Source organism: Heterodontus francisci, chromosome 29, assembly GCF_036365525.1.
Source record: "Heterodontus francisci isolate sHetFra1 chromosome 29, sHetFra1.hap1, whole genome shotgun sequence".
NCBI lineage: Eukaryota > Metazoa > Chordata > Chondrichthyes > Heterodontiformes > Heterodontidae > Heterodontus > Heterodontus francisci.
In genome coordinates this window covers 21071668-21085503 of record NC_090399.1, presented here as the reverse complement: position 1 = coordinate 21085503, position 13836 = coordinate 21071668, and the positions used below count along the sequence as shown (strand labels likewise).

At 50.6% G+C, this 13836-nt stretch overlaps 1 protein-coding gene across 4 annotated transcripts in view; it reads left to right on the top strand.

Annotated features, from left to right (window-relative positions):
• The window catches only part of LOC137346178 (neurogenic locus notch homolog protein 1-like), a 237142-nt gene that overhangs the window by 47280 nt on the left and 176026 nt on the right, over window positions 1-13836 (top strand). For all 4 annotated transcript variants that reach the window (XR_010968669.1, XM_068009563.1, XM_068009562.1 and 1 more), the window contains exons 5-9: window positions 3372-3494; window positions 6303-6536; window positions 8992-9147; window positions 11280-11465; window positions 12223-12336. Coding sequence is in view for 3 of the 4 variants with exons in the window: in XM_068009563.1 (XP_067865664.1) it covers window positions 3372-3494; window positions 6303-6536; window positions 8992-9147; window positions 11280-11465; window positions 12223-12336 (813 nt within the window). In the remaining variant the exon portion in view is untranslated. The remainder of the gene's footprint in view (window positions 1-3371; window positions 3495-6302; window positions 6537-8991; window positions 9148-11279; window positions 11466-12222; window positions 12337-13836) is intronic.

Here is a 13836-nt window from a genome sequence, read left to right as displayed (position 1 = left end):
TAGGCCATAGATCAGCCAAGATTTCATTGAATGGCAGAACAGGTTTGAGGGGCTAAATAGCCTTCGCCTGTTCATACGTTTGTAGAAGAAATAGTTTCTCTATATTTACCCTGTTGAATTCTTTTACCATTTTCAACACCTTGATCGTACCACCCCCTCAATCTCTTACACTCAAGGGACAGCAAGCCCACCCAGCAAAAGACCCAGAGAGAATGTATTTAAAGAACAAAGAACAGTACAGCACAGGAACAAGCCAGGATATTTGTGCCCTTCCAGTTTAGATGCAACCCGTCCTTCTTGTACAGGTCCCATCGGTCCCTGAAGAGAGCCCAATAGTCCAGATATCTGAAACCCTCCCTTCTACACCAGCTGTTCAGCCACGTGTTTAGCTGCACTATCTTTCTATTTCTAGCCTCGCTGGCACGTGGCACAGGGAGTAATCCAGAGATTACAACCCTAGAGGTCCTGTCTTTTAACTTTCTACCTAACTCCCTAAACTTCCCCTGCAGGACCTCATCACTCTTCCTGCCTATGTCGTTGTTACCGATGTGTACCACAACCTCTGGCTGTTCACCCTCCCCCTTCAGAATTCCCCCTGTCCGTTCAGAGACATCCTTGACCCTGGCACCAGGGAGGCAACATACCATCCTGGAGTCTCGTTCAAATCCACAGAAGCACCTATCTGTGCCCCTGACTATAGAGTCCCCTATAACTATTGCGCTTTGTCCCTCCCTGCTGAACAACAGTGCCAGCCGTGGTGCCACTGCTCTGGCTGCTGCTGTTTTCCCATGATAGGCCATCCCCCCCAACAGTATCCAAAACGGTATACTTGTTAGAGAGGGGGATAGCCAAAGGGGATTCCTGCACTGACTGCCTGCCCCTTCTAGCAGTCACCCATCTATCTGCCTGCACCTTGGGTGTAACCACTTCTCTAAAACTCCTGTCTATGACGCTTTCTGCCACCTGCATGCTCCTAAGTGCATCCAGTTGCCGCTCCACCCGATCCATGCGGTCTGTGAGGAGCTGCAACTGGGTACACTTCCTGCAGATGTAGTCGTCCGGAACGCTGGAAGCGTCACGGACCTCCCACATCTCACAGGTATGGAAAAGGATAAGGAAACAGGACTAGATCTTTCAGAGAGACAGCACAGGTTTAGCGGGCTGATTGGCCTCCCTTTGACGGTTTGATGTTGAGTTGTTGTAATATTCCACCGTCATGTAAAAGTTTATTTTTCACTACTTGATGCATCTGAAATCCAGAATACAAACTGTGGGTGTTGTGCTTTTCCTCCTCTCTAACCCAGGGCTGCAGACTCCAATTGTAATGACCCTTCTTATGCGAAGGTTATTCTAAACCCTTAATAAATCAATTGCTTAGGCCTCAGCTGGAGTACTGTGTCCAGCTCTGGGCACCACACTGTGGGGAAGATGTCAAGGTCTTTAGAGCGGGTGCAGAGGAGGTTCACTCGAAAGGGACCAAGGATGAAGGAGTTCAGTTGGGTGGGGAGACAGGAGAAGCTGGGGTTCTTCTCCTTGGAGCAGAGAAGGTTCAGGTTAAGGGGAGATTTGAGCGATGTTTTCAAAATCGTGAAGGGCTTTGGTAGAATGGATGAGGAGAAACGTTCCACTGGCAGCAAAAGAACCAGGAAGGGAGATGTGAAGTTTTATTCATGCTGTTGTGATCTGACTTGCACTGCCTGAAAGGGTGGTGGAAGCAGATTGCACAGCAAGCTTCAAAAGGCAATTCAATATGGAATTGAAAAGGAAAAAAAATTGCAAGGCTACGAGGAAAGAGCAGAGGGGAGTAAGGTTAATTCGATAACTCTTTCGCAGACACATTGAGCCAAACAGTCTCTTTCAGTGCTGGAAGTTTTATGATTCGGTTTCTTTGGCTAAGATTAACCTCCTTAACAATGAGCAGTTTTCCTGCAGCCTGTGATTGAACGACACAATGGATAACCCCCCCCCCCACAACCATTCAGGGAGTACTGTACCCCAGCGAGAATATAAAGTCAGAATTTTATGAAGAGGGGGTGAAGGGGTGGGGGTAAGAAACATCTGGCTGCTTGCATGTTCCCTGTGAGTTGACTGAAAGCAGCACTGGCCTGGCATGTGAACTTGCATTGATCTAGCACCTTTCACCACCTGGGGATGTCCCAAAGCACTTTACGGCCAATGTAGTGCTTTTGAAGTGTAGTCACTGTTTTAATATAGAAAACACTGCCGCCAATTCACCCACAGCAGGCTCCCACAAATAGCAATGAGATAATGGCTAGCTAATGTTTTATTTTAATGATAAATACTGGCCAGTACACCACAGAGAACTCCCCTGCTTTCTTAAAAATAGAGGCCATGGGATCTTTTACGTGGATCTGAGAGAGACATTTAACGTTTCATACAGAGCAGCACCACTGACAGTGCAGCACTCCTTCAGTGCTGCCGCTCTGACAGTGCAGGGCTCTCTCAGGACCGTCCCTCTGACACTGCAGCACTCCTCCAGTACAGTCCCTCTGACAGTCCAGCGCTCCCTCAGTGCTGCCCCTCTAACAGTGCAGTGCTCCCTGAGTTTTGCCATTCTGACAGTGCAGTGCTCCTTCAGTACTGACCCTCTGGTAGTGCAGCACTCCCTCAGTACAGACCCTCTGACAGTGCAGCACTCCCTCAGTACTGACACTCTGACAGTGCAGCACTCCTTCAGTACTGACCCTCTGACAGTGCAGCGCTCCCTCAGTAATGACCCTCTGACAGTGCAGCACTCCCTCAGTACTGACCCTGCGACAGTTCAGCACTCCCTCAGTACTGCCCCTCTGACAGTGTAGCACTCCCTCAGTATTGCCATTCTGACAGTGCAGCACTCCTTCTGTACTGTCCCTCTGACAGTGCAGCGCGCCCTCAGTACTGACCCTGCGACAGTTCAGCACTCCCTCAGTACTGACCCTCTGACAGTGCAGCACTCCCTCAGTATTGCCATTCTGACAGTGCAGCACTCCTTCTGTACTGTCCCTCTGACAGTGCAGCGCACCCTCAGTACTGACCCTGCGACAGTTCAGCACTCCCTCAGTACTGACACTCTGACAGTGCAGTGCTCCCTCAGTAATGACCCTCTGACAGTGTAGCACTCCCTCAGTACTGACCCTGTGACAATGCAGCACTCCCTCAGTCCTGTACTGGGAGTGTCAGCCTAAATTATGTGGTCAATTCTCTGGAGTAAGCCTTGAAACCAGGAACAAGTGACTCGGAGGCAAGCTCTCTGCCATTAAGTCAGAGCTCACATTGTGGTAAGACAGCAAGACCAAAGCAGTTGGGCAGATGATAAAACATTTTCAGGGATGTGCCATTTTCTCTCATCTTTACTGTGATTTTTCCTTTAGCTTTTACCGGTCGGTTTTGCGAAGTGAATGTTGATGACTGTACACATCACCGATGTCAGAACGGTGGAACGTGTGTGGACGGAGTCAGCATGTATGATTGCAAATGCCCCTCGATGTGGACTGGTAAATACCACCGTACTCTCCAAACATCTATACTAAACAGTTCATTGTCCGGGGGAGGTGGTGGAAGCAGGTACGATAGCGACGCTTAAGAGGCATCTTGACAAATACATGAATAGGATGGGAATAGAGGGATACGGTCCCCGGTAGTGCAGAAGGTTTTAGTTTAGGCAGGCATCAAGATCGGCGCAGGCTTGGTGGGCCGAATGGCCTGTTCCTGTGCGCTACTGTTCTTTGTTCTTTGTTTGTTCTTTGTTCATTTAGTATTCAGCTCCCCCCGAGCCTCAGCATCTAAACAATGGGTGCAGTTCGGGGGATTCCTGCGGTAAGGTGACGGGGATTTCAGAGGGTTGGTGGGATAAGGTCACGGTGATAAAAACAGAAAGTGCTGAAAATACTCAGCAGGTCAGGCAAGCATTGTGATCTGAAACTGTTGAGCTCAACATTGAGTCCGTAGGGCTGTAAAGTGCCCGTTTGAAAGATGAGCTGCTGTGTTTTTAGATTACATTGAGCTTCAGTCGAACACTTCAGGAGGGTGAGGACAGGGAGGTCAGAGTGAATTAAAATGACAAGCAACCGGAAACTCGGGGCCACACCTGCGGACTGAGCGGAGGTGTTCAGCAAAACAGTCGCCCAGTCTGCGTTTGGTCTCCCCAGCGGGGAGGAGATCGCATCGTGAGCAGCGAATACAATATATTAAATTGATTTAAAATTCCTCCCCTTCAAAAGAATCATCTCTGACCCTTATCTTCCCTTCCTCGAATTCTCTGTCTCCATTTCTGGAGATAGATTATTTATCGATATTTACTATAAACCCACCGACTCCCACAACCACCTTGAATACACTCCCTCACACCCCTCCTCCTGGAAGGATCCATTCCATTCTCCCACATCCTTCATCTCTGATGCATCTGTTCTGCTGATGCACCTTCCATACTGGTGTTTCTGATGTGTCTTCTACTTTCCTCAACGGAGGATTCCCCCCCTACCATGGTTGACAGGGCCCTTGGCTGTGTCCGTCCCATTTCCTGCACTTCTGCTCTCACTCTTCCCCTCTCTTCCAGAACCATGATAGAGTTCCCCTTGTCCTCACCGTCCACCTGCCTCTCCGACCTTCCACCCGATCCCAAACCTTGCATTTTCTTCTGTCCTCCCCTCCCTCGTTCCCTGTCTTGTTTAAAAACTGTTACAACTCTAAGCACTCCCAGTTCCGCCGAAGAATCACCAACCTGAAATGTTAATACAGAAGCAAAATACTGTGGATGCTGGAAATCTGAAATAAAACAGAAAATGCTGTTTGGAGAGAGAAACTGAATTAACGTTTCAGGTGTGTGATATTTCATCAGCTCTTTAAGCAGACCTGAAACATTAAATCTGGTTCTCTCTCCACTGATGCTGCCAGTCATGCCGAGTTCAGGGTTGAAAGGATAAGGTCAACGTGAGTTCAGGGATGGGCAGGATAAGGTCACGGTGAGTTCAGTGGTTTGAATGGATAAGGTTACAGTGAGTTCAGGGATTAGCAGGATAAGGTCATGGTGAGTTCAGTGGTTTGAATTGATAAGGTCACGGTGAGTTCAGAGAGTTGGCAGGATAAGGTCATGGTGAGTTCAGGGATTAGCAGGATAAGGTCACGGTGAGTTCAGAGATTAACAAGATAAGGTCACTGTGAGTTCAGAAAGTTGCCAGGATAAGGTCACAGTGAGTTCAGAAAGTTGCCAGGATAAGGTCACAGTGAGTTCAGAGAGTTCGAAGGATAAGGTCATGGTGAGTTCAGAGAGTTCGAAGGATAAGGTCACAGTGAGTTCAGAGAGTTCGAAGGATAAGGTCATGGTGAGTTCAGAGAGTTCGAAGGATAAGGTCATGGTGAGTTCAGAGAGTTGTCAGAATAAGGTCACGGTGAGTTCAGAGAGTTCGAAGGATAAGGTCATGGTGAGTTCAGAGAGTTGTCAGAATAAGGTCACGGTGAGTTCAGAGAGTTCGAAGGATAAGGTCATGGTGAGTTCAGAGAGTTGTCAGAATAAGGTCACGGTGAGTTCAGAGAGTTGTCAGGATAAGGTCACAGTGAGTTCAGAGAGTTGGAAGGATAAGGTCATGGTGAGTTCAGAGATTTGAATGGATAAGGTCACGGTGAGTTCAGACAGTTGTCACAATAAGGTCACGGTGAGTTCAGTGGTTCGAATGGATATGGTCACGGTGAGTGCTGGAATTAGCAGGATAAGGTCACAGTGAATTCAGGAAGTAGCAGGATAAGGTCATGGTGAGTTCAGGTATAGGCGTGATAAGGTCACGGTGAGTTCTGGAATTAGCAGGATAATGTCACGGTGAGTTCAAGGATTGTTAAGATAAGATCACGGTGAGTTCAGAGGTTTCAATGGATAAAGTCACTGTGAGTTCAGGGATTGGCAGGATATGGTCAAGGTGAGTTCAGGGAGGGGCAGGATAAGGTCAAGGTGAGTTCAGGGAGGGGCAGGATAAGGTCACGGTGAGTTCAGGGAGGGGCAGGATAAGGTCACGGTGAGTTCAGGGAGGGGCAGGATAAGGTCACGGTGAGTTCAGGGAGAGGCAGGATAAGGTCACTGTGAGTTCAGGGATTGGCAGGATAAGGTCACGGTGAGTTCAGGGAGGGGCAGGATAAGGTCACGGTGAGTTCAGGGAGAGGCAGGATAAGGTCACAGTGAGTTCAGCGGGTCGAATCGATAAGTAAATACTGATTCAGATGGTTGTTTTGTGGGTCGGACGAGGACAGGTATTGTGTGAACTGATGAACTGTGACATGGCATGGCCCAGTTAACCTTCCTCATTGGGCTGCAGGCCCGTACTGCACCGAGGACGTGGATGAGTGCCAGCTCCAGCCCAATCTGTGCCAGAACGGGGGGACCTGTACCAACACGGACGGCAGCTTCAACTGTATCTGCGTCAATGGCTGGTCCGGCCACGACTGCAGCGAGAACATCAATGACTGCACCGAGACCTCCTGCTCACAGGGTGCCACCTGCCATGACAAGGTGGCAAACTTTGTGTGCGAGTGCCCACCGGGCAAAAAAGGTAAGCGTGCTCCAGAGCCTTCTACGCTAGGTGGTCTTGGACTTTTTTGTGAGTAGGGTGAGTGGGGAAGTGGAGTGGGGAAGGGTCCTCTTATCATTTGTATGGTCAGGGGTGGGGATGTGCCTCAGTCCATCTGGATGTGCCAGGTTGGAGAGTGTGAGTTGGATGGATAATTTAACCACAGTCAGGCTCACCCACCATTGACACGAACAAACTGTTGCTGCAGGAGTCACTGGACACCTGGATTAGGAGTAGGAAACCTGGCTCAGCTGTGGAAAGGGAGAGTTAAGTTAGCTCACAGGGCAGGAATCCCAATGGATTCGGCTGGAAAGCTGGGTTTTCGCCACACCTGATCTCACTCACCACTGACTGCAGTGGAGAGTAAATTGGGCAGGATTTTAACACCAACGTCACACCCGATTCCTTCGGTTTCACGATAGATGTGCTCAGTTAAAATTGCCGCCATTATTTCAGTGAGCAAGTGGTCAATCTATGAAGCATCGCTGCCCTCTGGAGATGGTGGAAGCAGCTAATGTCGACTCATTCAAATGGAAATTAGACAGATTTCTTTCAGAAAATGACACTTCACAATACAGTTTATGAGTCACTTTAGGCATAAAATTTGGTTAGTGGACTCTGCTTGGAAGGAACAGATGACCAAAGCTCTGAGGGGTTCCCTTGTGTCATGTCTCGGTCTGTTGTAGACTAGAAAGAAAGAAATATTTGTATTTATATAGCGCCTTTCACTACCACAAGACATCCCAAAGAATTTTACAGCCAATGAAGTACTTTTCAAGTGTAGTCACTGTTGTAATGTAGGAAACACAACAGCCAATTTGTGCACAGCAAGCTCCCACAAACAACAATGTGATAATGACCAGGTGATGGCACGGTAATCTTGATTAAGGGATAAATATTGGCCAGGGCACCTGGGAAAAATCAACTACTCTTCAAAATACTGCCATGGGATCTCTTACACCCACCTGAGAGACCAGACACGGCCTTGGTTTAATGTCTCATCTGAAAGTCGACAACTCCAACAATGCAGCACTCCCTCAGTACTGACCCTCCGACAGTGCAGCACTCCCTCAGTATTGATCCTCCGACAGTGCAGCACTCCTTCAGTATTGATCCTCTGACAGTGCAGCACTCCCTCAGTATTGACCCTCTGACAGTGCAGGGCTCACTGAGTGCTAACCCTCTGACAGTGCAGCGCTCCCTCAGTACTGTCCCTCTGACAAGTGCAGCGTTCCCTCAGTAATGACCCTCAGACGGTGCAGTGCCCCCTCTGTACTGACCCTCTAACATTGCAACACTCTCTCTGTACTGACCCTCCCACAGTGCAGTGCTCCCTCTGTACTGACCCTCTAACATTGCAACACTCTCTCTGTACTGACCCTCTAACATTGCAAAGCTCTTTCCGTACTGATCCTCAAACAGTGCAGCGCTCCCTCAGTACTTACCCTCCCACAGTGCAGTGCTCCCTCAGTACTGACCCTCCAGACTGTTCTTTTATTCCCTTCCTGTTCCTTTCTTCTTTCCCTTCACTTCCCCTTCCTGTCTTCTTTCCCATCTTTCTGCTTGCCTTCTGTCTTTCTGTGGCTCAGTGAGTAACACTCTTGCTTTTGAGTCACATGATTCTGAGTTCCAGTCCCAGTCCAACACTTGAGGATAAAACTCAAGGCTAATACCCCAGTGCAGTACTGAGGGAGCTCTGCACTGTCAGAGGGTTAGTACTGAAAGGATGCTGGAAAATCGGTATGGAGGGAGTGCTGCCCTGTCGGAGGTTCAGTACTGAGGGAGTGCTGCCCTGTCGGAGGTTCAGTACTGAGGGAGCGCTGCCCTGTCGGAGGTTCAGTACTGAGGGAGCGCTGCACTGCTCGAGGTTCAGTACTGAGGGAGCGCTGCACTGTTGGAGGTTCAGTACTGAGGGAGTGCTGCACTGTTGGAGGTTCAGTACTGAGGGAGCGCTGCACTGTTGGAGGTTCAGTACTGAGGGAGTGCTGCACTGTTGGAGGTTCAGTACTGAGGGAGCGCTGCACTGTTGGAGGTTCAGTACTGAGGGAGTGCTGCACTGTTGGAGGTTCAGTACTGAGGGAGCGCTGCACTGTTGGAGGTTCAGTACTGAGGGAGTGCTGCACTGTTGGAAGTGCTGCCTTTCGCATGAGATGTTCAATTCAGAGCCCCCTTGGGTGGGTGTAAGAGATTCCCGTGGTCACCATTTCAAAGAAGACCTTTAGATTTATTCCTGGTGTCCTGGTCAATATTTATCCCTCAATCAACGGCACAAAAACAGATGATCTGGTCGGGATGCCATTGCTGTTTGTGGGGGGTTTCCTGGTGTTGTATAGATGGAAGACTTTTTCTCCCCTTTCTGCCTTCTCTCCCTCCCTCTGCACTCAAATGCGGTGAATCTGTATTGATACTGAGTGACCGGTTTGCCGTTCGGTCCTAGGGCTGGTCTGTCACCTGGATGATCCCTGTGTCAGTAACCCCTGTCACGAGAACGCAGCCTGCGAGATGAACCCGCTAACAGGACAAGCTATGTGCCAGTGTCCCGCAGGCTTCAAGGGATCGTCGTGCAAGCAGGACATTAACGAGTGCTTGATGGGTGAGTCTGGCTGGGACAGTAACTGATTTGAGTCGCCGTGTTTGACCGATCTCCAATGCTTTTTCACTCGCCTCCCCTACCCTTACAGCCTCCCTTTGCACGGTGCCTCCCGTTAAGCCTTTCACTGCTGAGCTCAGCCTCTCAACAGCCCTTATCCGAGTTTAACTTGTACAATAACCAGCCGTTGCCATGCCCAGGTTAGGCAGGATGGAATGAAAACAAGAAATGCTGGAAATACTCAGCAGGTCTGGCAGCATCTGTGGAGAGAGAAGCAGAGTTGACGTTTCAGGTCAGTGATCCACAGTTATCATTTCAGATTTCCAGCATCTGCAGCATTTTTGCAGATGCTGAGTGAAGCTCCCACTACAACTGCCCCAGTAATATTCCCGTGTCTCCGTCACAGGAGACACGTTGCTGCACTGCAACACTTATTTCCCACTCCAGCTCTCCCAGGGCCCCTTTCGGACAGGAATTGGGACAGTTCCAATGGGAACACGGATAAGATGGATAAACTCAGTTTTCCAGATGGTGGAAGAGATTATCATCCTGTCAGCTGGGCTGGATTTGAACCCTGATCCCAAAGGTGAAAGGCCAGTTGAAAGACAAAACAAAAACTTGCATTTATATAGCACCTTTCATGACCAAAAAGTGCTTTACAGCCTATAAAGTACTTTTGAACAGTTATCATTGTTGAAACACAGCAGCCAGTTTGCGCACAGCAAGCTCCCAGAAACAGCAATGTGATGATGTCCATTTAATTAGTTTCAGTGATGCTAACTAAGGGATAAATATTGGACAGGACACCAAGGATTTAAACTGGTGGCTGAGGGATTTTTTGCAGTCACGACAGGAAAAACTGGGCCTTGGTTTAATGTTTCATCCAGAAAATGGCAGCTCTGGCAGTGCAGCACTCCCTCAGTACCAACCCTCTGACAGTGCAGCACTCCCTCAGTACTGACCCTCTGACAGTGCAGCACTCCCTCAGTACTGACCCTCTGACAGTGCAGCACTCCCTCAGTACTGACCCTCTGACAGTGCAGCACTCCCTCAGTACTGACCCTCTGACAGTGCAGCCCTCCCTCAGTACTGACCCTCTGACAGTGCAGCACTCCCTCAGTACTGACCCTCTGACAGTGCAGCACTCCCTCAGTACTGACCCTCTGACAGTGCAGCCCTCCCTTAGTACTGACCCTCTGACAGTGCAGCACTCCCTCAGTACTGACCTTCTGACAGTGCAGCACTCCCTCACTACTGACCCTCTGACAGTGCAGCCCTCCCTCAGTACTGACCCTCTGACAGTGCAGCACTCCCTCAGTACTGACCCTCTGACAGTGCAGCACTCCCTCAGTACTGCCTCTTTGTTAGTGCAGTGCTCCCTCAGTACTGACCCTCCGACAGTGCAGTCCTCCCTCAGTACTGACCCTCCAACAGCACAGCGCTCCTTCAGTACTGACCCTCTGACAGTGCAGCGATTCCTCAGTACTGACCCTCCGACAGTGCAGCACTCCCTCAGTACTGCCTCTTTGTTAGTGCAGTGCTCCCTCAGTACTGACCCTCCGACAGTGCAGCACTCCCTCCGTACTGCCTCTTTGTCAGTGCAGTGCTCCCTCAGTACTGACCCTCCGACAGTGCAGCACTCGCTCAGTACTGACCCTCCGACAGTGCAGCACTCCCTCTGTACTGCCTCTTTGTCAGTGCAGTGCTCCCTCAGTACTGCCTCTCCGACAGTGCAGCACTCTCTCTGTACTATACTGGGAGTGTCAGCTTGGATTAGACATCCAAGTCTCTGGAATGAGACTCAAACCAACAACCTTTGGACGCAGAGACGGGAGTGGTGGTCACTGAGCCACAGCTAACTCTGTTGTTATGAGTCGCCCACTCCTCTGGCTGTTGAACATTGTGGCCTCTAACGGGATATTGAATAATGATTTTTCCTGTCTCAATGACCAGAATCAAGCTGCTTCACCTAAAACGGCAAGATTAAACGATCTTTACAGCGTGTGGAGGTTGCACACGCACGGAGAGTTCTTCAGTGCTGATCTATACCATCCACTCCAGCCTCACCCCGCCCTCTCCCCTTAGCTGCATTTTGAACGCAGCCTAATGCTGTTTTCCGGTATCTTCTCGGGCAGAAGCCAATCCCTGTGAGCTCAATGGCCGCTGCGAGAACACTGTGGGCTCCTTCAAGTGTCGCTGCCTGCCGGGATACAAGGGAGAGCGATGTGAGCAGGATATTAACGAGTGCCTGTCGAACCCGTGCCGTAATGAGGCCACGTGTCTCGATCAGATCGGCGAGTTCAAGTGCATCTGCATGCCGGGTAAGTTCACAATCTGCCTGCCCGGTAAGTTGGCGATCGGCGTGCCGCGTAAGCTCGCAATGGTCATGCCGGGTAAAGTCGCAGCATCATATTTAACTTGATTGAACCATTTCCGGGAAGAGCAGGCTTGACTCTGCTGTTGAATCATGGGTAAAAATGCCAGACCGGTTAAGAGTTAACGGGTTCCCTTCCCTTTCCCTCAAGGGACAAATTCATCCCATTGGCTTGCCCTGGCGACATTTACTGATCCATTTTCTTCCGGTGCCAGCCCACACGTCATCAGATTTATTCAACTGAAATCCACTACCCGCCGATCGGGGTTTCGAACTCACGATCTCCGCCGGGCCTGTTCCGATCGAAGTGGACCGAGCTTAGGGGGAACCCAACAATACTGTTGCCAGTAAACCCCAAGGGAAGAAAATTCATCGGCACGATTCAAATAAATGTGCTTTTTCTTCGTCCATTTTCGATGAACGCTTCCATTTGTTAGTTGTAAAAATATTAGGGATGGGGCAACAAAGGTTGTTCGGATGATTCTTGCCTGGCAGTCAATCAGGTATCAAAGAGTCTGTTTGTTTTCTGATTGGCCGGGTGCCCAGAGAATGAACCAATGTGAGGAGTGTTTGTGTGCGTGGGGGGGGTGCGGTTGGCAGCGCGAGGTCATGTGATGTAACCTCTAGGGTTACACCAGGCCAGGCTTGGCCACCCAAGCGGGCTGGGTATGCCCTGCAGTTAACCCTGCCTTCTCTCCCCTCAGGTTATGAAGGCCTCTTCTGCGAGATCAACAGTGATGAATGCCTGAGTAATCCATGCCTGAATAATGGCATATGCCAGGATCTGGTCAACGACGTGCTCTGCCGGTGCCCTGCGGGTAAGGAATGTGCGACATTGGACAATGGGATTGGACCCGATTAAAACGGGAAAGAAAGATAGGACGCGCATTTCTATAAAGCACCTGGGGACAGTCCGAAACAATTCACAGCCAATGACCTGCTTTTTGATTGAAATGTGGCTACTGTTTTAGGAAACATGGCAGCCAGTTCAGCTATTCGCCAATCAGGGAGCGGCATTTTCCCATCTTTTCAGGCACGGGAACTTCAAAGAGCTGACGTTGAAATGAAGCTTGAGTGCAGCCATGGGGAAATAGAGCAGCAGTACACATCTGCTCTGAGTCAAAGGATCACATGTCTCTCTCAGTGTGTAAGCTGCCTCCTGGAGACCCCTCCACCAACCTACTAAAACAAGATCGGATTATTAGATAAAATCGGCTTTATCTCTCTCTCTCTCTCTCTCTTTCTCCGTCTCTCCCTCCACCTCTCTCCTGCCTTCTCTCTCTCTCCCGCCTTCCCTCCCTTTCTCCCTCCTACCCTCCCTCTCTCCCTCCTTCCTTCCCTCCCTCCTTCTTTCCCCCCCACCTCACCCACTCTCTTCGCCCCATTTACCCTCCCTCTCTTTCCCTCCCTCTCTCCCCCTCCCTATCTTCCCCGTCTCTGTCTCGCCATCCGTCACCCCATCTGTCTCCCAGTTTCCCAATCTTCCCCATCATGTCTCCCCCACTCTCTTTCTGTCCCCCTCTCTCGGTTTCTCTGTCTCTCCCTCTCTCCCCCTCTCTCTATCTCTCTCTCTCTGTCTCCCCTTTTTCCTCTCTGTCTTCTCCCCCCGGCTCCCCTCTCTCTCTGTTCCCCGCTCTCCACCTCCCTTCCGCCCCCCCTCTCTCTCTCTCTCTCTCTCTGCCCCTCTCTCTCTCTCTCTGTCTCCCCCTTTTCCTCTCTGTCTTCTCCCCCCGGCTCCCCTCTCTCTCTGTTTCCCGCTCTCCATCTCCCTTCCCCCCCCCCTCTCTCTCTCTCTCTCTCTGCCCCTCTCTCTCTCTCTCTGTCTCCCCCTTTTCCTCTCTGTCTTCTCCCCCCGGCTCCCCTCTCTCTCTGTTTCCCGCTCTCCACCTCCCTTCCGCCCCCTCTCTCTCTCTCTCTCTCTCTCTCTGTCCCTCTCTCTCTCTCTCTGTCTCCCCCTTTTCCTCTCTGTCTTCTCCCCCCGGCTCCCCTCTCTCTCTGTTCCCCGCTCTCCACCTTCCTTCCACCCCCTCTCTCTCTCTCTCTCTCTCTCTCTCTGCCCCTCTCTCTCTCTCTCTCTCTGTCTCCCCCTTTTCCTCTCTGTCTTCTCCCCCCGGATCCCCTCTCTCTCTGTTCCCCGCTCTCCATCTCCCTTCCCCCCTCTCTCTCTCTCTCTCTGCCCCTCTCTCTATCTCCCCCTTTTCCTCTCTGTCTTCTCCCCCCGGCTCCCCTCTCTCTCTGTTTCCCGCTCTCCACCTCCCTTCCACCCCCTCTCTCTCTCTCTCTCTCTCTCTGCCCCTTTCTCTCTCTCTCTGTCTCCC